Below are 24,423 nucleotides of genomic sequence, written 5' to 3'. Positions count from 1 at the left end.
TGGGAGGTGCAAACAACGTGACGAGGCTGGCTAAGCTCTACAGAGCGCCAACTGTGTACCCAGCTATTCACAGTACTTGCCGTGCGTCACCACTTAGCAATCCAAACTGCCTTTGGAACGGAATGGCCCTATTTTACAGATGAAGAAACTGAGGTTTGGGGAGGTCACGTGGCCTGCCCGTGCGCACAGCTGCTAAGGGTCGGGACCAGGGACCCATCCCAGCTAATCAGCCGGCAAAGCCGGACCCTGGCAGGAAGCCATTCGAGGGGCCCCGATGGGGAGTGTTTCCCTAAGTGCAGTTACTGACTGGCCCTCCGTGACCCCCACCCCGACCCCGGAAGCACACACACATTCTTTCCACCTTGCATAACCAAAGTACCCCAGGTGGGAAAGTCTGCTTTCAAACGGCCGTCAGGGCACAGGAAGGCTTTTTCCAAACTCTTCGGTCACTCCAGGGAAATTCTCCATGTTAAACAGAAAAACACCAGCCAGGCCTTTGAATGTGGGCCTCGCTATTGTTATTCCTGGATCCCGGCTCTGCGGCCACACGCCCTTGGGAACATGACCTCACCTGATTCCCACGCCCACCTGCAGTGCCGGGTGGTTCGCTGGCCCGCATTTCAGCAGGGAAAGTGAGACCCAGAGATGGTGATCGGCCAGCTGAGGCTCTGATATCCACACAAATCCTGGCTACTGCTTCCTAGGAAGGCGGCTGCCACCTCTCGGAGCCTCAGCTCAACTCTTAAAGCAGGAAGCTCTCACGACAGGTCTCGGGAGACGGCTACAGAGCTGGTCGGGCGAAGGGGGCCCCCGTTGGGTCCACGTAGGTCCTGTGGTCGGTCAGGCTGCCTGTCCATCTGCCCAGGGGGTTGGGGGAGCATGTTTCAGACCTTAGGTGCCACCGTCTAGGAACACCTAGATCCTCTCGGCCATTGGAGGCAGATTATAGGTGGGAGGATGCCCGGGGAACCACGGGAGACGGGGCTGCGGGACACGCACGGCTACTGTTGCTGTCATCAGATATTCTCCAGGTTAGCACCAAGGTCAGAGCAGTGTCTTGTCCCAGAAGGGTGTCCACCTGAGGGAGGAGCGAAGAGAGGCAGGCACACCTGGAGAGGCAGGCACACCTGGAGAGGCAGGTACACCTGGAGAGGCGGGCACACCTGGAGAGGCAGGCACACCTGGAGAGGCAGGTACACCTGGAGAGGCGGGCACACCTGGAGAGGCAAGTACACCTGGAGAGGCAGGCACACCTGGAGAGGCAAGTACACCTGGAGAGGCAGGCACACCTGGAGAGGCGGGTACACCTGGACAGGCAGGCACACCTGGACAGGCAAGTACACCTGGAGAGGCGGGCACACCTGGAGAGGCGGGCACACCTGGAGAGGCGGGCACACCTGGAGAGGCAGGCACACCTGGACAGGCAGGCACACCTGGAGAGAACCCGCAGGTCCTGACTTTCTTGACAGCTCCTGTCACGGGACACCAAATCCTGCCAAAGGACATGAACCTTCCCAGGATGTGGGCCAAGCATGATCTAAGCGGCACCATGATCTAAGCCACCACCAGCTCCTGCAGCTAGCCTGCCAAGAGCCCGGCCCAACCAAATTTGGGTGCTGAGTTCACTGCAGGGTCTTGCTTCCCACTGACAGGACCACGAGAACTCTGGCAAGAAGGGACCTTGTGGGTCACTGGGTCCAGGCCGGCGTTAGCTGCTGTGGGAATCAGGAGTCTCCCCTCATCCTTGGAAGACACAATCCAAGACCTCCGGCCAAGCCTGAAACCACAGATGCCCCAGAACTCTCTAGATACTATTTCCCTGTAGGTGCACATACAGATTTGGTCCCTCCTGCATCTTAACTGTGGCTCTGACTTTTGCAGTTCGTGGTGTGGCAACAAGACTGAGGGGGACGTCTTTTTCCTTCTTCATGATCTCACGACAGAACACTTGTGTTACTGTAGATCTTAGCGACCTCAGCAATTTTTTTTTTTTTCTCATTAAGTCAAGAACTTCCACTGTTTCACTTAAAGGAAACCTTTGGTGGCTTCTGTCTGGCAGATCCTAATTGCCAGCATCACTCTTCTCAGGCTTTGGGGCCATTATTAAAATAAGGGTCACTTACACCCAAGCACTGAAACATCTCCACAGCTGACCCAATAACCGAGATGGTCACTCCATTACTAACAGGGAGGTAGCATACACAGCATGGATACATGTCCTGGGTGGGACGTGAAACAGGAAGGGACTACAGGAAGGTACACGCTACTCAGAACTTAGGGACAGTTTATTTCTGGAATTTTCTATGTGATATTTTTGAACCGTGGTTGACCACAGGTAGTTAAAAACCATGGCAAATAAAACCTCAGATAACTGGGGACACTGTGGTTCTGCTTGACAACCTGGGCTCGGGGACTCTGGAGAGAAAGCAGCCTCGCTCTCTACCTCACCCTTCCACCTCCAGGCACCTCCTGAGTGTCCACAACATGATGGCCATCTACATCACGAGCCCACCCTCTTCCACTGTGTGCTGTCTGGGACGACCCCCATTAGCAAGGGACCCTTCTCCACACCACCACGCGCAGGGTCTGCACAGGGCCTGGTAAGGCCAATCAGCGCCAGCTGAAGGAGCAAATGAATGCCTTCCGAGCTGAGGACACAGGCAACCCTGAGTCCCTCACCACGCCAACCAAAGTCCACGGAGAGCATCCCAGGAAAGCAGGCTGCCATAAAGGAGGAAAAGACCTAAGAAACAGCCAAAAAATGTATTCTTTTCTATGTGGATTATGCCTTTTTCCAAAATGGAAAAATTTTAAAGGAAAACAAACTGACTGAGATGTGGACAATATATGACCTTTTCTTCTTCCAGGTTCTTTACACAAACCAGCCCTATGGGAAACACGTTTTGCTGGTTTTTCCAACATGGTAAAATGCGGTGTGCGCGCGCGCGCGCGCGCACACACACACACACACACACACACACACACACACAACTGGGTCTGACTGATAATAGCAACAGAGATACTGATTTCAGAACTTCCTGAACACCTTTCCACTCACTATGGTTCGATGTGCCTTTGATTTTGGAAGTTCATTAGAGGGGGGTTCCCAAATAATTTGTGCTTCCATGTACTGAAGGTCCCAGGAGTTCCTACAGTCCAGGGATCCAGCTGAAGGTGCATGACACGTTCATCAAGGGCTAGAAAACCTCAAGGCCAGGGACCCCTGACTCCACACCCATTCACTGGGCCGCTGGACCACCAGGAAACATTTACTGAGCAACTACGATGGGTCAGGCTCTGCTCCAGGATTGGGACAAGGCCCTGAATATGACACAAAATTGCCCTTTCTTTTTGGCACTTATGTCCTATTGCAGGAGACTTATGCAATTAAGAACCAGATATTTTACATGGTGGTAAGTGTGTGGACAAAAATCAGGCATGGAAGATGAGCAAAAGCAGGGAAGGGATCCAATTTTGAACAAAGTGACCAAGGACAGTCTCCGGAGAAGGTGTTATCTGAGCAAAGTCTGAAGGCAGGGGGAGACGGCCACACAGCCACCTGGAAGAAGAGAATCCAGAGGCGAGGGAGAGCTAGTGCAAAGGCCCTGAGGTACAGCGGTGCTCAGTCAGCCTGAGGGATCATGTGGCTGGGGAGAGTCGGCAGGGAGGACAGCAAGAAAAGAAAGGTCAGGGAAGGATCAGGTCAGGCCATGCTGGGCCCTAAGTGTCACAGGAGGACACTGGCTTAAATTAGGGAAGGTGGGAGCCATGAGGGTTTATGACAGAGGAATGAGGATCAGATTGAGGTTTAAAAGGATGCCTCTGCCTACTCTTGTCCATTCAGGGTGGCGTGGTTACAGTCCAGCCAGGGCACATTTGCTGGGTTGGGCTGTTCCCCTGCAAGGAAGGGAAAGTTCTAGATCTGTACTGTCCAATATGGTGACCGCACAGCAATCGAGATGTGGCTGGAGTGACTGAGGAAATGAATCTCGAATGTGGCCGACTGCACCAGTATGACCACTGGCTGCTGCACTGGACAGGGCGGGGGGCCTCAACCACGGGGGCCTGGAAGCTGGGCTGCGGGGAGGAGCCAGAAGCCCCGGGAGCACCTCAGGCTGCCAGACTCCAGAGCACCAGGGCTGGGAGAGCCGGCATGAGTCACGCTGACTGGCACGGGGTGGGGCCTGGGGCCTGGGCGGGTCTGCTGCTTTATGACCAGATGAGCAAACAGCCCCAGGAGCAGTGACTAACTCCCCCTGCAGAGCCACCGCTGGATCCGCACGCAGGTCTCCTGGCTTTCCAGCCAGCCACGCATCACCCAGCAGAATGCTGTGCAGCAATACTGCAATGCTGAGGAGCGGCAGGGCCACCTGCCCCGTGACACCTGGCAAGGTGCTTCACCGTTCTGCGCCTCCGGTGCCCCTCCTGTGAAACGGGGACCACAGTTCCCCCCGATTCAGCTGTCCTGAGGACTGCGTGCTTAGATAAGAGGCCAGCAAACCTCTTCGACCAGGAGCTAGACAGTCGATATTTACTATTTGTCATCTGGTCTCCGTGCTACTCCTCAGCTCTGCCGGGAAAGCAGACACAGACCATCTGAACGGCGTGGCTGGGTTCTAATAAAACTTTATTTACAAAAGTAGGTGGCAGGCTGGATTTGGCCATGGGCTGCAGTCTGCAGATCTCTGGCTGAGAACACTGCCTGATGGGTCGGGCTAGACACCAGGAGGCCAGGACTCTGGTTATTTCTGATAAACTTAACACACATGATGATCTTAAGTTTGCAGCAGGGGATCGTCTTGCTATGAATCAAGCTGCTCCTCACACAAAGCGTTTTTCCTCCTTGGCCAACACTTCTCCAAAAGAGGGGTTACCAACGTTTCTGGAAGCAACAATAATAAGGAGCCTTACTGAGCGTCTAGTATGCCCCGCGATTTAGCCGTAACTTTTACATCTTCTAACCTGCGAGTCCCACAGCCACTGTAGTGTGGAGAGCAGTGACAGGATGGGAGGTGTGTGCCTGAGATCAAGGTCAGAGCTGAGAGGACTCTTGCATGAAGCAATCTTGTGCAGGGCATTGCCACAGCAGCTGAGCATCCTGTGCCCTTGTGCAGGAACATTCCCAGGCACCCGGCATGCCACAGCCATGAGGTCACCAGAGAGCCCCAATCTCAGTCACTGCTCTCCTGTCCTCTGTCACTGCCCTCCACTTTATTACACAGGTCTTTCTGATGTGGTGTCTTCATTTTGCAGATATGGAAAGTTCAGAGAAGAGAAGAACGTTGCCCAAGGCTGAGAGAAGGTCTGACCCATAAAGGCAAAGATGGTGGCACGTCAGGTTCACTCTGTTCCCGGCAAAGCACGGGACCCGCCACAAAATAGGTGCCCAGCAAACGTGTCCAATGAGCTGGGGACTATCACTGCAGCGGTGTCTTAGTCTGTTTTCCCTCACTATCACTAAACACTGAAGCAGGCTAGCTTTTTTGGTACTGGGGAGTGAACCCAGGGGCCCTTAACACTGGGCCAGGTCCCAGACCTTTTTATTTTTCAGTCTTGAGATAGGGTCTCACTAAGTTGCTTAGGTCCTCACTGAGTTGCTGAGGCTGATCCTCCTGCCTCGGCCTCCTGCGTCACTGGGATTACCGGCGTGCGCCACCGTGGCCGGCTGATGCAGGCTGACATCCCAAGGAGGGTCACTTGATTGGTTCTGGAGGTTCACGTCTGCACCGGCTCAGGACTGGTGGGGGCCCTACCCGCCACATCACATGATGACAGAGGTGAGGTCGCACCACACTGCCCAACAGGGAGCAAAGAGGAGGCCAGGGTCCCAGAACCCCTAGGACAGCATGTCTGCAAATGACCCGAGGCCCCCCGTGGAGGCTCCACCCCTCAAGCACCACCTCACCTCTCTGTACCACCACCCTGGGGACAATCCATACCCCAACCACTGCACGCGGCTTGTCAAGTCGAGGGACTTCGCAGAGCCTCAGTTTCCACAGGAGTGAAATGGGCAGCTAATCCCAACTTCATTGAGTTGCCATGAGCAACCAAAGGAAGTCACCCCACAGAAAGTCCAGACCCGGCTACAGGACCCTCACCAACTCCTCCTGCTTGCCTGACCTGGTCCCACCTGCCGCTCCTCTCAGCTCCAGCCTGGGTCTCCCCAAGTTCAGCAAACGTCACCCTACCTCCAGCCCTTGGCTCATTAGACCCTGTCCCTGAACGCTCCGACTGGCTCTGTGACCTCCTTCAGGCCTCAACTTAGAGGTCACCTCTGGAGCCTCCTTGGGTGCAAGCAGGTCCTGCCTCCCTCTCCCCTGTGCTATTACTGCCCGAGCAGTGGGGGCCAGCTCAGGGTGGGCCCCTCCCTTCCTCCTCCTCTGGGGGCGGGGGTGGTGGTCTGGGTGGTCCCACACCCAAACAATGTCCCTGGAAAAAGCAACCAGATTGTGACAAAGGTCAGGACCCTGAAAAGTTATTTCCCTCTTTTATCTCTCTAAATTCTCCACTTCCTGAAAAAACAAACAAAAAAAGCCACCCAGGGCTTTGGGGCCTCATCTGGGCCTGAGTTGCTGGGCAGAGCTCAGTCTCCTCCAGAGAGAGGGGAAAAAATAGCCCAAGTCAGAGGGGTGGGTCCCCAGACAACCTACCCCGCCCGTGTCTGGAACCTTCTACCCTCCGGTCACCTTGAAGGGTGATGGGCCGCTGGGGTGAATGGGCTCAGCAGATGAGGCGGGAGAGAGACAGGTCACTGGGCATTTGTCCTCAAAGGCAATGCAGCCTGTTGGACGGAAGGAGCAGAGAACCCTCCCCCACCCCTCCCCTCCCCCTCCCCCTCCCCTCCCCTCCCCCTCCCCCTCCCCTCCCCTCCCCTCCCCACTTCGCTGCTGCCACCAAACTCTCCTCCACCATCCCCTTCTACCTTGCTTCTGCTCTGGAGCCAACCAGCAGCTCAAACTTCTGAAACTGAGAGAAAACACAACTTTCCTCCTCTAAATTGTTTATGTCAGGTGTTTTGGTCACAGTGAGGAAAAGCTGACCAACACTATTCATTGATACGTCCGTTTTTCTCAATGTTATTCAATATTGGAAATCTTTAATGTAAATTACTCGCCTATTGGGGAAATGCACCTTTTTTTTTTTTTTTTTTTTTTTTTTTTTTTTTTTTGTGGTGCTGGGGATTGAACCCTGAGCTATCTCCCCAGCCCTGCACCTATCTTAATACATTTATTTTGTTCTTTTTGGTACCAGGGATTAAATCCAGCAGCGCTGAACCACAGCCACATCCCCGGCCCATTGTTTAGTTTTTGTTTTTTATTTTGAAACAAGGTCTTGTTGAGTTGCTTAGGGCCTCTTTAAGTTACTGAGGCTGGTTTTGAACTTGCCATCCTCCTGCCTCAGCCTCCCAAGCCACTGGGATTCCAGGCGCCCGGCTTGATACATTTCTTAAATTTAAAAACTTGACACTCAGCTTGATAAAAATCCTTAATATGCTAAAAATAGAAGGGAACTTTCTCAGGCTAAAGAAGTCAACGCAGCATCATCCATCACCACCCATGTCCCACACTGACGCAGAATGTTAAAAAGAGGAGAGATGGGGGCTGGGGAGGTAGCTCAGTCAGTAGAGTGCTTGCCTTGTAAGCACAAGGCTCTGGGTTCGATCCCCAGCACCCCGCCCCCCCCCCCAAAAAAAAAAAGAGGAGAGATGGGTAAGAGAGGAGGGGTTTATGGGAAGTGTTGTACTTTTACTTATTTTCCTGAGAAGCTGAAGTGCTCAAAAATAAAAAATAAATTTAAAAATACAGGTAAATAAAACACATTTAGATGGGTGTGGAGGCCCACGCCTATAACCCCAGTAGCTCAGGAGGCTGAGGCAGGAGTATTACAAGTTGGAGTCCAGCCTCAGCAACTTAGTGAGGCCCTAAGCAACTTAGGGAGACCCTATCTCTAAATAAAACATAAAAAGGGCTGGGGATGTGGCTTAGTGGTTAAGCGCCCCTGGGTTCAATGTCCAGGACAGGGGTGGGAGGTTGGGGGTGGGGGGAACAGCTCAAGAGAAGCAACAATAAGAAACAGCTCAAGAGATGCTTTGGCGGGCTACAGGTTGGAGGCTGTATGGGCACAGAGAAGGGACACAGAGACACAGAGTCCAACCTGGGGAAGCGAGGTAATCAGGGAGGGCCTCCAGGAGGAAGTGACGCATACTCAAAGAAGAGGAGTATGTGTGCCTTACAAGGAAAAAGGTCACCTTCCCCATGGTGGAGGGAGGAGGGGATTAGCAGCCTCAAAAAAGCAAAACAGAGACCATCAGGTGGGCACGAGGTCGGAGGGGGAGCCAAGACAGTCCCAGCCATGAAGGGCACTGGCTTGACTCTGGCTCAGTGCAGGCCCGCGCCAGCCTGGCACTGGGCTGGGCATGGCACACGGGGTGAGCCAGTCTCCAGCCCTGCACCCCTGCCGCTCAGCACAGGAGGGGAGGTGCAGACACTGACCACAGCTAACACCTTCTAGGACTGGGCCAGGACCCAGCATGGCCCCCGGGTGCCCCTCCCAACATCCTGACGCTGGGTAACTGCGCACACCCAGACCACTGGTGTCTGTGCTTCCCGAGTCCACCGGCTCCTCACCGCGGCCCCCGGAAGCAGTACAGGCCTGATTTCCACCTAATCCACAAGGAAACCCAGGCACCAACCACTGAACCGCCTTGCCCAAAACAGGGAAGTGAGGCTGTGCCCGGGCCAGCCTCCAGATTCACGGCTCCCGGTGAGAGCTGCCCACCTGGCTGCGGGTGTGTTCCGCTCATTCATTCAGAGCACGGGGGCATCTCCCAGTGCCAGACACCATCCTAGGAGCTAGGGAACAAGATGAAGCCCCGGCTTTGGGACACCCACATTCTGGAAGGAGAGACCCTCCCAAACCAGGAAACAATCAAACTCGATGGCGCCCAGTGGCAGTAAGGGCTTGGATGGAACAGAAGGAAACTGGTCAGTGAAAGAAAGATGGCCACAGGCCTTCAGACAAGGCAACCCCAGAAGTCTGCCTCTCTGAGGTGTCACTGGAAGAGAGGCCGGGCAGTGGGAGGAAGTGGGAGGAAGAGGCTGCACTCTGAAGATAAGAGGGAAGAGTGGTTCAAAGATAACAGCAGATGCAAAGGCCCTGAGGCAGCAATGACTAGGCAGGTGGCAGGAACGAGAGGCAGCCAGTGTCACTGGGACAGGACCTGGAACCTCAGCTCTTCCTCTTCCCCTGTTCTCTCTCCTTTCGCCTCCATGGCCCCCAGGGGCAGTGATTTTGCACCACTCTGTGCTTCTGTCACTACGCGCTGCCTCACCACGGGCCCAGAACAATAGCACCAACTACCGATCACGGATGAACTTCTAAAACTGGGAGTCAAAATAAGCTTTTGCTCTAAAAAGTTGGTCAGCTCAGATATTTGCTGAACACCCCCACCCAACTGTCTTCCCCTGATATCCACACAAACAGTCCCTGTTTACAAAGTGCCACAGAATTAAAACAGGTCTCTTCTGAGCCTCCCACCCGCATTGATGGAAACTTGGTCAAAAAAATCATCTGTCACTCAGGAGGCAGAGGCAGGAGGATGGGCCAAGTTCAAGGCCAGTCGGGGCAACTTAGCAGGATCTTATGTCAAAATAACAATACAACACAAAGGGCCTGGGGTGCAGATCTGCTTAGCATGTGTGGGCCCTTGGGTTCCAATCCTCGGCACTGCCAAGAAAGGAAGGAAGAAAAGAAGAAAGAAAGGAGGGAGAGAGAAAGCATCTGTCCAAGGAGCAGGGCAGAACTTTATTATGCTGCTTAGAAAATATCACTTAGAGTCCCCTTAATCACTCAGTAAAGATCCCAGAGAGATGACCCTCTGCACAGGAAACCCAAGTTGGCATCTTCAACTGAATGCATGGAAGAGGAAGATAAATAGAAACCCATTAGAAAAAAACTTGAACGGCTGTATTTTTGCTGCAGTGCTGGGGAATCGCACCCAGGGCCCGTTAATGCGGCACCAAAGTTCTGCCACCGACCCCAGTTCCGGGCGATTCTTAAAAGGCTGAGGTTGAGCTGAAGTCAACTGTATTAACCCTGAACTAGAAAATAATTAGCCTTGAACCCGCTGGATTTTTCTCCTCTGATTCCTGAGCCCTTTCCCAGGCTTTAGGTCTCTTCTAGATTTTTCTTCTAGAAGTTGAGAACAATCCTTGGTTTGTTACATCTCTACCCTCAAATCGTAACACAGAAAACACTGCAGATACAATTCACAGCAGAGGAAATTTGTCTTGCTCTGGACAAAAGATACAAATGTTACCAAGAGATGCGCCCGGGTACTAGCAACTTTCCTATCTTGACTGGGTGTGGTTTTACATATTTATGTAAAAATTCATGGAGCTGTATTTTTGCTGGATAATTTACCCAATTAAAAAAAGTGTGTTTCGGGGAGAAGATCATCATGCTTGGCTGGCTATCATTAGTTGTGCCTTTCTTTGTCCCAAGACTGTGCGAGGCACTCCACATGTTTCTCAGCTAATTCCATCACCATCCTATTCCCAATTAACTGTCGAAGAATCTGAGGCTCAGAGAAAGCAAGTCACTTACCCAAACTCACACAGCAATAAAGAGCCAAGGCAGGATTCAGTTTCAAGTAGTCTAATGGCAAAGTCTGAAATGTTGGGGAGGCAGGCACCTCGGGGGAGCTATCAGAACGGCGGGCCAAGCGGGGCGCACACTTCTTTTTATTTAACAGGTAAGGTTCTTACTCGGAGGTTGGCCCAGGACCAGGGTCTGGACTGCCGCCCCTGAGCTCCTGTGCAGGCTCCCTCGGAGGTGGGTAGGACGGGTCGGCGGAGCGAGGGCAGGGCCAAGAGGATCCCTCTCCCCGCCTGCGTTCCCCCAGAGCAGGGCGCGGGGACCTGCGGGGGGCGCTGGCCCGCGCGGAGCCCCAGCACCTGCTGCCGCCGTGCGCCCCGGGCGCCAGCAGCGCCGCCCGCCGCCTACCTGGGTGGACCCCGGGCTGCCTGCCGGGCCTGCCGGACTGGAGCGCACTGACGCTGGACTCGCTCATGGCTGCGCGCTCCGCAGAGGCCGCCGGGCACTCTCCGCCGCCGCTGCCGCCGCCGCAGCCGGGATTCCAGGTTCCGGCGTGACGTCACAGAGGCCGGGACGGGGCGGGGCGCGGGGCGCGGGACCCCCGGGGGCGCGCAGGCAGGTGTGCGGCGGGGCTGCGGAGGACTCCGTCCCGCGGCGATCAGACCCCGGGGACTTCGAGTTAAAAAAAAAAAAAAAAAAAAAAAAAAAAAAAAATCAAATAACTCAGACACCCGACACGTGCATCTAGCAAGTCATTTGGGTACAAAAAGCACAAACTCGCACAAGTTTGCAAATGCCCAAGAAATCCGTCCAGAGGGTCCGGGAAACTGGCTCCAGCGATTGCCTGGAGGGAGGGAGCGCCTGGCGGAGGGAGGAGCCTCCACCCCAGGCAGTGTTTTGTGTTCTAGGTTTTGCACCCTACTCACCTTTCATCTCTGCTGCTGTGCATCTGCCTATCCGTGTGCAATTGAAAACATTAAAAGATGAGCCATCCCAAGGACGGGGGAAGGAGGTTGAGGCAGGAGGAACGGAAATTCGAGGTCAGCCTCAACAACTTAGCGAAGCTGTTAGCAGCATAGGGAGACCCTTTCTCAAAATAAAAAAATAAAAAAGGGCTAGGGACGTAACTCAGTGGTAAAACCCCTGCGTTCAATCCCCAGTACCAAAAAGAAGAGAGAGAGAAATAGCCAGCTGCCTGAAGCTGAGGAGGACGGATCTCTGGAACCCAGGAGTTCAAGGCCAACCTGGACGACACAGGGAGACTCCACAAAAATAAATAGATAAATATAATTGCCTACTATAAAAAAGCGATTAAATAAATAAATCGCGAGGGCAAAGTGGGTAAAGGATCTCCCGTGCAAAATTCCAGATCGTTGACGTAGACACTTGGAGGAGGTGGCGCTGACCTGTCCACTCCCTCGGTGGAGCTGCGCGGAGCCCCCCTTCAGAGTGCGATGTGAGACGGGAGGGGCCGCGGTTCACAACATGTCATGCCTGACGAACTGTCTGGAACAGGTGATCAAGGCGAACGTCATCGGGGATGAGTCACGTGGAGGAAACGATGGGAAGGGCACTTTACCTCTGTCCCCGACTCCCCGCCAAAATCCCAGTCTAATAAGAACAAAGTCAGTTGACTGGAGTCCTGGTGCCACAGCCCCAGCTACTCGGGAGGCTGCGGCAGGAGAACCGCAAATCTGCCACCAACCTCAACTCAGACTGTGTCTCAGTGAAGTGGGCAGAGGGACTGGGGACATACATGCCTAAAAGCAGACAACCCAGCCTAGGTCGTCTAAATACCTACGCTTTCTCTTCAAAAGTGTCAGTCGTTTTCTAAAAAAAGAAAACGGTGGTGCAAAACTATAATCCCAACGGCTCAGGAGGCTGAGGCAGGAGGATTGGGAGCTGGAGATCAGCCTCAGTAAATTGCAAGTTCAAAGCCAGCCCCAGCAATTTAGGGAGGTCCTTAAGCAAATTAGTGAGACCCTGTCTGAAAATAAAAAATAAAAAGGCCTGGGTATGTGGCTCAGTGGTTAAGACCCCTGTGTTCAAACCCCAGCACCATAAAATAAATAAGAAAGTCTGAGAGACTATCACCACCAAGAGAAGTCTAAAGAGCTATGACAATATCACATCCTGATAGGATCCTGGGAAGAAGTTACAATACCATTAAGTAAAATCTATGGAAATCTGGGTATGGGCTTCAGTTAATAGTCATTTATCAATATTGATTCACTAATTGTGAGAAATGTACGGTGTTGATATAAGATGTTAATTGTAGCACAGATTGAGTATGGAAGCATAGGAAAACTCTGTACTGCTCTCAGAATTTTTCTGTAAATCTGAAACTATTCTAAAATAGTTTTTTTTTTTTAAGTACTTCTCTGGCTCAGAATAGTAGCTACTTTTACTGGGGTAAAGGGCAAGGTCCCTGACAGGAAGCCAGTTTCCAGTTCTTTCTGAGGTGATCCGGGCCGTGGGCCTTGCGTCTTTCCTCCTGTTTCTCACTTGTAAAACATGGGTATTACCCGGGTGCAGTGGTGCGTGCCTATAATCCCAATGACCTGGGAGGCTAAGGCAGGAGGATCACAAGTTCAAGGCCAGCCTCTGCAATCTAGTGAAAGCCTGTCTCAAACTAAAAAATACAAAGGACCAGGGAAGTGGTTCAGGGGCAGAGTACTCCTCGGTTCAATCCCAAGTACTGGAAAAAATAAAATAAAAAGAAAAGTGGATATTAAACTGGAACTGAAGTCCCAGGGCGGTGGCGAGAGAAACTCACGTAAGTGCTTGGCCGTGTCTCCAGGAAGATGAACTAAGGACAGGGCTAACTTTAGGCCTGACACACCGTAACCAGGCAATAAAAGGAAAGCTATGGAAGTACTAAAAGGAATGGTGGGTTTTTTTTTTTAATTACCAGATAGGAAAAGGTTTACCAAACCCAGAAACCCAAACACCATGATAAACTTAACTACACAAAATATTAAATGCAGCTGCAGGTGAAGCACACGCCCATAATCCCCGCTACTCCGGAGTCTCAGGCTGACTGTTCAAGACCAGCCTGGGCAACTTAGTGGAGACCCTACCTCAAAATAAAAGAGGGGCTGGGGATGCGGCTCGGATGTAGGAGCACCCCTGGGTTCCATCCCAGTACCAAAACAAACAAACAAACAAAAATTTAAATTCTGCAACACAGGTGATGTTTGCACTAGGATATTTCCCGCAATGTTGTTTGTGACAGCAAATGATGGAGCAACCCGCATTTCCACCACCAGGAGATTGGTCACGTAGATTTTGACATATCCATTTCTCATGGGAGAAGAGACCCAGGAGAGGGTCCCGAGGAATTCCCAGGGAGAGGGGGGAACTCGACTCAGGACCAGCGGGGTCCTTGACATACAGAATGGGAAAGAATGTCAGCGTTGGGGAGGCACCTGACCAAGATTTATTTAGGAAAGCAGGGAACACAGGTCCAAGGGCGGACGCGGGCCATCTAGAGAGGGAGAGGCACATTTTGGGGAGTTCCTGGATCTTCTTTTAAGGGAAATTTGCTGAGGGGTGTGTATGGGAAGGTTCGCAGCGATGACATCAATCTCATTATCTCAAGAGAGTTTACGGTGGTCTAGTCATTCTCAGGATCCTAAGGCAGGTGTGGTCATCATTATCTGATCAGTAGATAATGCTAAAAGTTCCCTAAATTATAAGTTTCTTAAAATGTCATATTTCTCCTTACTTAATCTACTTATGGGGGGGATTTATCACTGCACAAAGTAATTATTGTAAGTGGGTGAATTTACAGTTAACTTTAAGATTTACAGATGTTTAAGGAGTTTGAGTATAACGGGCATGGAAGAGAGACTAGTTTGAGGAGTGGAAGGCTTGGGAAAATATGTAGAAACTCAGATTTAAATAATTTTTTTCTTAATGTGGTACATATACACAATGGAATATTACTCAGCCTTAAAGAAGAATGAAATTGTGGCATTTGCAGGTAAATGCATGGAACTGGAGAATATCATGCTAAGTGAAATAAGCCAATCCCAGAAAATCGAATGTTTTCTCTGATAAGCGGACTCTGATCCACAGTGGTGGGTGGGTAGGGAAGAATGAAGGAATTTTGGATTATGCAGAGGGGAGTAAAGGGAGGGGTGGGGCCATGAGGATGGGAAGGATGGTAGATTGAGATAGACATTAAAAAAAAAAAAAAAAGAATCAGGTCCTCATGTGACTCCTAGATCAAACCTCACTTGAAACCAAATCCAGTGATAAAAGCATTCCACTGTTTTCTTCCCTCAAAAACTGATTTGTATTATATTTTCTACTTATTACATCAAAAGCCTCCTGAGATGATAATCTGAAACACATTTCCTGGAAAATTTTTCTCCATTAATTTATTTAATGCCTAGCATGTGCAGTATTGTATTGGAAATAAAATGATGGTCCAAAGTGAAAAAAAAAAAAAAGATTTTTTTTTTTTTTTTTTTTGTTCTTTTATATCTCCTTTCTACTTGTGGCAGGGGTTGCCAGGGATTGAACTCAGGGGTACTCTATCACTGAGCTACTTTGTCCTTTTTATTTTTTATTTTGAGACAGGTTCTCATTAAATTGCCCAGGTTGGCCTCAAATTTGCAATCCTCCTGCCTCAGCCTCCAGAGTGGCTGGGGTTGCAGGCATGGAACATTGCATCCAGTTCTGCCTATTTTCTTTCTTTCTTTCTTTCTTTTTTTTTTTTTTTTTTTTTTTGTGCGGTGCTGAGGATTGAACCCAGGGCCTCGTGGTTGTAAGGCAAGCACTCCACCAACTGAGCTAAATCCCCAGCCTCTGCCTATTTTCTATTCCTTCTGTCCTACTTCACATCCAGCTACTATATAGCTCCACATGGAGACATATAGAAAATTCTATGCATAAAAGGCATATTATTAAGTGAAAAAAGCAAGATGCAGAAATGTGTCAGGTAAGTTACCATGAGGATAAAGGAAGAACGAGAATACCTGCACACCTTATTATCTCAGGATAAAAGTGGGAGAGACTTTGACTGATTCCTCCTTTTTGTGTGTGCTTCACGGACGTATTATCTATACACGCTCAATTTCTTTTTAAGTCCCTTTAAAGTCTGCAGCAGAGAGGAAGTGACAAGAAGTGTCTGCTTGTATTGCGAGACAGTTCTTCCCTTTTCCCTTCGTCACCAGAGGACTCCTGCCAGCCACCGGACCCAGCCTTCAGACCTGGAAGGGGAGGCTGGAACCCAGTTTCTCCAGGTGGAAGACGGGACCAGATGGAGGAACTAGGACCCTCCAAAAGAGACCCAGGTCTCTGTGCGCTCGCCCTCGCTCCACCACGCCCCCTACTGGCCTCTCCCCGCACCCGCTTGGGTCTGCATCCCGAGAAGGCAGAGCGCAGGTTCTTCCAGGGACAGAGGCTTGACTGAGCCCGGCCCCTGAAGGAGGCTCCTCCCTCTCTAGAGAGGCATAGCCTTTTAAGACACAGCCATCAAATTGTCCTGCTTGAAGGAAGAAGACCTCAGGCAGGAGGACACTAAGGAATTCAGACGGCAGGATGGGGAGGCCTCGATTCTATTCCAAACTTATCCGAAGGGGGGACGCAGCGCCCCCTGCCCCCTCCCTCGCTCCTAGCGCCTTATTTTTACCGAGGCTCTGTCTGCTCCCCACGCTAGAGCCTAGGCTTGCCAAGGGCTCCCTTGTCTAACCAGGGAAATAACAACTGCCCCTCTGGGCGACTTCCTTGAGCCAAGCCCTTGTCGTGCATTAGGTCATTTAACTTTCTTCGCCCCTAAGAGGTCAGCAGGTGCCCTCCATCGTCAGGTTATAGGGAGAAGATCCATGGCTCAAAGGGACCAAGTGGACTGATTGCTCTTGACTCCACCTCTCCGCCGCCCGCAGCTCACCCAACCCAGCACCATCACCTCTGCCCAGGCAGCGCCTGCAGCTGGGCTCTGCCGGCTCAGCCAGCTGCCCGAGCCCGCTCCCCAGGGAAGGAGGGCTGATCCCTCTATGGTCCTGCTTGACCCTCCTCTGCGCCAGTGGCTTTCTCTGGCCACTTAGAATACATGTTCTCCCTCGTTACCATGCACGCACCCAAGGTGGGTGGGCAGGACCACCCAAAGCCATCGCCCGGTCTCTGAGCTCGCCGGCCTGCTTTCCAGGGGGCATCCAGCAGGTCCACCGTGAGAGGAGCGTGCGTTCCTTAGTCTCACGTCGTTTCAGACAAGCAGACATGTCATGTCTGAGCCGTGGTCTCCACATCCTCATTTGGGTCCACTTCTGTAGCTCTAGCATTTATGATGTTTCTTCTAGAAGCCACTCCCTACTCCGTCACGCACGACCCCAAAATCTGGCCCCTGGGCATTTGAAAAAGCTGACCCAAGCATGGGGTTACTTCTGATTTCTCTCCCTCCTCCCAGCAGGTCATGAGAGGGGCTCCCCGCCCCCACCCCGTGCCTGCCTGCCTGCTTGCTTGCTTGCTTGCTTGCTTGCTTTCTTTCCTTCCTTCTTTCTTTTTTTGTTGCTAGGGATGGAACCCGAGGCCTTGAGCATGCTAGGCAAGTGTGCCACCACTGAGCCACACCCCAGCCTGATGGGTCCTCCCTATACCCAGAGGAAAGGAACATCCTCACTTCAGGACACAGGAACACAGAGAAGAATCGTTGCTAAGTCCCCCCAGTTTATTGTCATTACGTCATCCTGAAGCCAGAATTGGGGACAGGCAGTTAGTGTAGAAATAGGAAATCGGGTCAGATCAAGAAAATGGAGGCCATAAAGTCATCTGCCTCTGGAAGTTGGAGACTGCCGTGGGAGAATGGAATGTCACGGACCTGCAGAACCCATTGATAACCAAATTTACCTGCCCTTGTCAGAGACTACAGGCAGGAAGGTGCTGATTAATGCCCCCTGGGCCCTTGCCTGTCTGAATCACTTTGACCCTCCCCCTGCCCCATCTGCTTTTCACTTTTTACATCTCACCTGCAAAACCAGGCCTAATCCCATAGGCAGGAAGGGAAGAGATAAGGAGGAAAGAATGGGAGAATGAAACCCATAAAAAGGACGAGATTTGCTCATCCCATGGATTCCGCCTTTGGGTCCCCTTCTTCCACCTGGGAGAAGTCTGCTTTTACTTTTCTTTAATAAAGCTGCATTTTCCACTCTACATTTGCCTCGGCGTGCTTCTCCCGCGTTATACTTCAACACCTGAGGAAGCAGGACTCGTCACTGGTAAAGAGCGGTATCAGATTTGGAGGTTCCACCGAGATCTGCGCCGAGGTCAGTGAGCTTTTCTCTTCGCGCACCCCAATCTGTCCGAGGTGCATCTTTCTGTCTCTTTCTTTCTGAAGGGCAAAATGGGCACCTGTCGGCTGATGAAGCCAGAATTAAGAACAGGTAGTTAGTGTAGAAATAGGGGATCAGGTCAAACCGAGGAAATGAAGCCATGAAGCCATCTGCCTCTGGAAGTTGGAGACTGCCCCTGGAAGAATGGAATGTCAAGGATCTCCAGAGCCCATTGATAACCAAATTTACCTGCCTTTATCAAGGACTGCAAACAAGGGGCTGCTAATTGGTGCCCCCTGGGCCCTTATCTGCCTGAATCACCTTGGCCCTCCCCCTGCCCATGGCTTCTCACTTATTGCAAAACCAGGCCTAGTCACTAGGCAGGAAGGAGAGATAAGGGGGGAGAGAACTGGAGAACAAAAGAGACTTTAACCTATGAAAGATGGAGGGTGCACTCACTTCTTGGGACTTTAGAACATCAGCCATGGCCCCCTTCTTCCTGCCAGGAGAAGTCTGTATTATTACCTTTAAATAAAACCTGCTTAATCTGCTTGCCTTGGCTGCTTCTCTAGTGTTCAATCTTCAACATTAGAAGGAGGGCTGGGGAGATAGCTCAGTTGGTAGAGTGCTCGCCTCGCAAGCACATAGGCCCTGGGTTCGATCCCCAGCACCAAAAAAAAAATTAGAAGGAGCAGAACTCGTCACCGGTAAACGGCGGTATCACCATGTCACATCAAGCACACAGCAGATAAATCTGTGAGCTCTTCTCCCGCCAAGCAGTCTTTGGCTCTAGGGACGCAGCCATGAACCTAAGACGGGAAAGAAAGCTATCCCCCCCCTCACTGTTCTCCTACTGTACAGCATCCCTCCCTCCTTCGCCCACGGTCAGCGTCTTGTTTGATTTTCTGCTTAGTTGTGCAGGCAGCTTTCTTCCAGATGCGGGGATCACACTGGCTCCTTTGGGATCCATGTGACTCATTCCCTGCTCACTGCCATCTTTGCAAGCTACCTTCAACCTGCCACTTCCTCTGCCCGGCCCTCCCCCACCCCCTGACCCTGCGCCAGTGTTTCTTTTCCTCTTGGCACTTAACCCCCTCCTCCCTGGCTCCCAGCACAGAGAAAGTGCCAGACATGTATTGCAGTTGGCCATAAAGAAATTCCTTGAAGGTCCAAACATCCCCATGTCAGAAAGGGTCTGGCCCGTTCCTGGGAGGAAGGAATGCCACAAAGAGGCCGCGAGAATCTAGACAAGCAGGCCTTGCTGCTCTCAGTCTGCCTGCGCTGACCACTGCTCTGCCCCCCCCTCCTTCCTCCCCTGTGACTGCCTTCCCCAGTCACCACCGCTGAGCCACCCCCAGCTCCAGCACCCCTTTGTCTAATCATGTTTCTGCACAGCTGTTGGTCTAAGTATAAAAAGGGACAACTTGGAATAAATAAACCTGTTATGCCTTTCTCTTGCCAACCCACTATTTGCTATGGGGAGTCAGCCATGAGCCCTGTGACGGACAGGTGGGAGTCCCTCTTCCCGCCCCTACAGGCTCTGGCCTCCACATGCTTCCACACGGGTGTGTCCCTTCCCAGGGGCCTTAGAGACACCACTGGCTCATCCGGAAAACACCTCCTTCCTGCCCGGAACTTCCTGCTTCCCCACAGCGAGGCCAGCCCTGGACGGCTCCCTGTTGTCCAATTCAGACCATCTCTCCCCTCCCCATCTCCAGTCCCCCGGGGGAACCCCATTTTAATCCCCTTTTCTGTCAAAATCAGAATCCAAACAAAGGCCAAGTTTCCCCTGGCATCTGCTCACTGCTCAAGAGTCTGCTGTTCAGGGCTCAAAGGCCCAGTGGCCCTTTCTGGGGGGTGATTGGGAGCGGGGTTCCACCTCTCAGCCACTTTTGCAGACACCCAAAATAAGTGGGGCACTGAGCAGCTGCTGCATTAAGTTTTTAATCGTAATCCCTGACACATATGCACACAGTGGAAGGACTTTCTTGCAAGGACTGCTTCATTCTGATGTGTCATTATCCTTACTTTTTCACATTAATGTCCTATTTGCAGAGAGAGGGGTCAGGAGCCAGATGGCCTGGTTTAATAACTGGCTCTGCTGCTTACTAGCTGTGTGACCTGGGGCAAATCTCTAAACCTCTCTGGATTTCTGATTCCTCCTCTATCAAATGATTAGCATATCTCCCTCTCCCTCCCTGCCCCCTCTGACCTGGAGATGAGACCCAGAGCTTTGTGCATGCTAGGCAAGCACTCTTCACTGAGTTACGTCCCAGTCCTTTGTTAACTTTTATTTTCAAGCAAGGTCTCACTAAGTTTCGGAGGCTGGCCTCCAATTTGCAATCCTCCTGCCTCAGTCTCTGGAGTAGCTGGGAGTACTGGTAGGCACTACAACATTTGGCACAAGGTCATCTTTGAAAAAGAACTTAGGACTTCACTATGGGCCCATAGGAAGTGATATGTAAAGCTTGTTAAATGCATACTTTTTTTCTTATATATTTGTATTAGTAAATGGCTGATTTTTCCATTTTTTAAAATTTTTTAGTTGTAGATGGACACTATGCCTTTATTTTATTTATTTATTTTTATGTGGTGCTGAGGATCGAAACCAGTGCCACTCGTGTGTTAGGTGAGCGCTCTACCACTGAGCTACAACCCCAACCCCTGGTATTTCTTTCTTTTTTGATATCAGGGATTGAACCCTGGGGCACTTAACCACTGCGCCACATTGCCCAACCCTTCTTATTTTTAATTTAGAGACAGGGTCTCCTTGAGTTATGTAGGGCCTCACTAAGTTGCTGAGGCTGGCCTCAAACTTGGCAATCCTCCTTCCTCAGCCTCCTGAACCACTGGGATTCCAGGAGTGCACCACCATGCCCAGCTTCTTTCTTCCTTTCAGCTAATTTTACCCAGTGACCTTGAGTTAGTTCCCAAATATTGTTTGGGAAATGTTATTGCCTTGCATATTTCATAATGCATTCACCAGATAGCACATGATGTGAGACTGTTCCACTGCCTCTGAGGTTAAGTATGATCACCTTGTTGAGGGACTAATTTGATAAGGGAATTTCTTTTTCAGTACTGGATTGGAAATCAAGCCTTACACATGATGTGATTGGCAAGTACTGAGCCACATTCCCACCCCCACGGGGGCATTTTAAAACACCAAATTTGGAGCATTTTGATTTGCTAATGTTTTGGTGACACCTTTAAATTGTATAAATTCTGATATCACAGGTGCTTCTTCTGAATTGCAGTCCTTCCTCGGGGCCAAGATTTGCATCCATTAAACTTTTGCAATTTAGGAAAAGTCAATTATCAGAATGTGGGCCCATTAGAGAAACCTACTGGCACCTGGTTAAATCAGAGACTCAGGTCAAAAATGCCAATGGGAACAGGATCCAGTGGCACATGCCTGTCATCCCAGCGGACTCAGGAGGCTGAGGCAGGATAACAGCCCAAGGCCAGCCTCAACAATTTAGTGAAAGACTATCTCAAAATAAAAATTTTAAAAGGACTGGGGATGTAGCTCAGGGGCAGAGCACTCCTGTATTCAATCCCAAGTACCATGAAACACACACACACACACACACACACACACACACACACACAATATCAATGGGATGAACGTCCTACACAACACAGCTCACCTCTACAACACTCCTGATAAAGCTGTTAAACTGCATCTATTTGAGGGGAAGGAGACAATTCCAGATTCTGGGATATTCCTATGCAGCAAATTGCCTGGATACTTCAAAAATATAAAAATATCAGTACCTTAGATTGGGGCTGTAGCTCAGGGCAGAGCGCTTGCTTAGCAAGTTGAGGCCCTGGGCTCAGTCCCTAGAGCTGCAGACGAGGAGAACAAGATCAGGAAACTATTATGGGGTTACAAGTGAACGAAGAAATATGAAGCCAAGGGTAATTCATGATCCTTGATCAGATTCTGGATTTAAAAAAAAAAAAAAAACAGTAGTAATGGATAGAACTGGGGAAATCTAAATATGAACTGCATTAGAAAATAATATTACAGTCGGGCATGGTGGCACCCATCTGTAATCCCAGCGACTCGGGAGGCTGAGGCAGGAGGACCACAGGTTCAAAGCCAGCCTCCGCAATTTAGTGAGACCCTCTCTCAAAATAAAAATGAAAAAAGGGTTGGGGATGTGTCTTAAGCACCCCTGGGTTCAATCTCTGGTACCAAAAAAGAAAATAGTATTATGAAAAACTTAAAAATACAATTACAGCAAGGTTAGATTCCCCCAGGGTGCTAATTACATGTTGGTAACTTAGGAGGACGTGTTTGTTGACGCAGACACCTAGGAACTGAGGAAGGCAGGAAGATGTCCCCGGGAGACATTGGCCCTACACTCAAGAATCTGTGGACCTTACTACAGGCTGGAGAATTCGCGATACCTCGGCTCCTGGCTGGCCGTCTCTTAAGTCTTGGAATACCCTGCCTGATAGGAGGGTCCTGTTTATCTGGAGCCTTGGGTGACACCAAATCCTTCAGCAATGTGACCTAGGGTGGGGCTCTGTGAATTCGCCATCACATGCGTGGTCCTTTATCACAGCAGTCCTGGGAAACCAACACCGGGATGAAGTTTCCAAGGGTCTGTAACTTACGCTCCTACCACCAAACCAGCGAAGTGCGACAGCGAGCGCATCCACGTAAAGGGAAGCTGGTCCCCTGCTGCACTCTCCGTGCCATTTTCGGTTGGTTTTTGAGAATTTGAGGAATCTGGGGATAAAAGGAGAGAGATACGAGCCTCAAAGGAAACTCCCACGAGCACTGAGTTGTGAAATGCACTCAGGAAGGGTCGCCACTCCTGAGTGACAGGCCCTCTCCTTGTAAAATGAGGGACACGCATGGTGCGGGGAAAACGGAGGTGACCTTGTGGGGCTCCACCCTGGCTTCACTGCAGTCCAGCCCCTGATGTGGTCACTCTGTACTGTTGACCCAGCCCCAGGGTCACTCTCAAGATAGCCGGCACTGCCCGGCACAGTGGCACACGTCTGGAATCTCAGGCTCAGGAGGCTGACGCAGGAGGATTGTGAGTTCAAAGTCAGCCTCAGCACCTTAGCAAGGCCCTCAGCAACTCAGTGAGACCCTGTCTCTAAATAAAATACAAAAAAGGGCTGGGGATGTGGCTCAGTGGTCAGTGCCCCTGAGTCCAATCCCTGGTACCAAAATAAATAAATAGCCCACATTCTCCCTTGAATGTGTGTCTACTTCCAAAATAAACCTCTGTCTATGCCTTTGTCTGACCCAGGCTGAAATTCTGTTCTGTCACGTGCACCAAGAATCCGCTGGTCTGGAGGTGAATTGGCCCTCCCCTCTGGGAATTCCTGGGACCCTCTCTGGAGACATCTCTTCTCCAATGACAGTTTGAATTTTGCAAAATAAAAGACTGGGGAAGGGATAAAAATATCCATTTAAAACACAACTATTCTTATTTTTATTATTTGATACCAGGGATTGAACTCAGGGGCGCTTAACCACTGGGCCACATCCCCAGCTCTCTTTTGTATTTTATTGAGAGACAGGGGCTCACAGAGTTACTTAGGGCCTCGCTAAGTTGCTGAGGCTGGCTTCGAACTTGTGATCCTCCTGCCTCAGCCCCTCCCAAGTCATTGGGATCACAGGTGTGGGCCACCATGCCCAACTCATAACTATTAAAAAAAAAAAAAAAAAAACTAGTATCTTTGAATATTGCCGAACTATTACTGCCAAGCCGGACATTTTCAGAATTTCTGTCTCTCTTTTTTTTTTTGGGGGGGGGGGTTGCTGGGGATTGAACCCAGGGCCTTGTGCTTGCAAGACAAACACTCTACCAACTGAGCTATCTCCCCAGCCCTATTTCTGGAACTTCAGTACGGAGGTGCACGTCTCGCTGATTGTGTCAGGGATCGGACAGATGAGAACGGTGGGAATGAAGCCAGAATTAAGGACAGGTAGTTAGTGTAGAAATAGGAAATCGGGTCAATTCGAGGAAACGAAGCCATGAAGCCATCTGCCTTTGGAAGTTGGAAACTGCCCCTGGAAGAATGGAATGTCAAGGATCTCCGGAGCCCATTGATTACCAAATTTACCTGCCTTTATCAAGGACTGCAAACAAGGAGCTGCTAATTAATGCCCCCTGGGCCCTTGCCTGCCTGAATCACCTTGGCCCTCCCCCTGCCCATGGCTTCTCACTTAATGCAAAACCAGGCCTAGTCACATAGGCAGGAAGGAGAGATAAAAGGGAGAGAACTGGAGAACAAAAGGGACTTTAACCTATAAAAGATGGAGGGTGCACTCACTTCTTGGGACTTTAGAACATCAGCCATGGCCCCCTTCTTCCTGCCAGGAGAAGTCTGTATTATTACCTTTAAATAAAACCTGCTTAATATGGTTGCCTTGGCTGCTTCTCTAGTGTTCAGTCTTCAACATTAGAAAGAGCAGAACTCGTCACCGGTAAACGGCGGTATCAGGAACATGAGGTAAAGGGAATGATTCTGTAAGGGGGACCCACTGCGCTGACCCCCACACGCTTGCTTTATTAAAAAG

General features: G+C 50.8%; 1 protein-coding gene across 2 annotated transcripts in view; it reads right to left on the bottom strand.

Moving 5' to 3' along the window:
• Tmc7 (transmembrane channel like 7) overlaps positions 1-11,176 on the bottom strand; it is a 44,910-nt gene extending 33,734 nt beyond the window's left edge. For both annotated transcript variants that reach the window (XM_047533640.1, XM_047533641.1), the window contains exon 1: positions 11,005-11,176. In XM_047533640.1, the coding sequence (XP_047389596.1) occupies positions 11,005-11,071 (67 nt within the window). In that variant the 5' untranslated portion in view covers positions 11,072-11,176. The remainder of the gene's footprint in view (positions 1-11,004) is intronic.
• Between the last annotated feature and the right edge of the window lie 13,247 nt (positions 11,177-24,423).

Source organism: Sciurus carolinensis, chromosome 18, assembly GCF_902686445.1.
Source record: "Sciurus carolinensis chromosome 18, mSciCar1.2, whole genome shotgun sequence".
NCBI lineage: Eukaryota > Metazoa > Chordata > Mammalia > Rodentia > Sciuridae > Sciurus > Sciurus carolinensis.
This window is presented reverse-complemented; position numbering and strand designations above follow the sequence as displayed.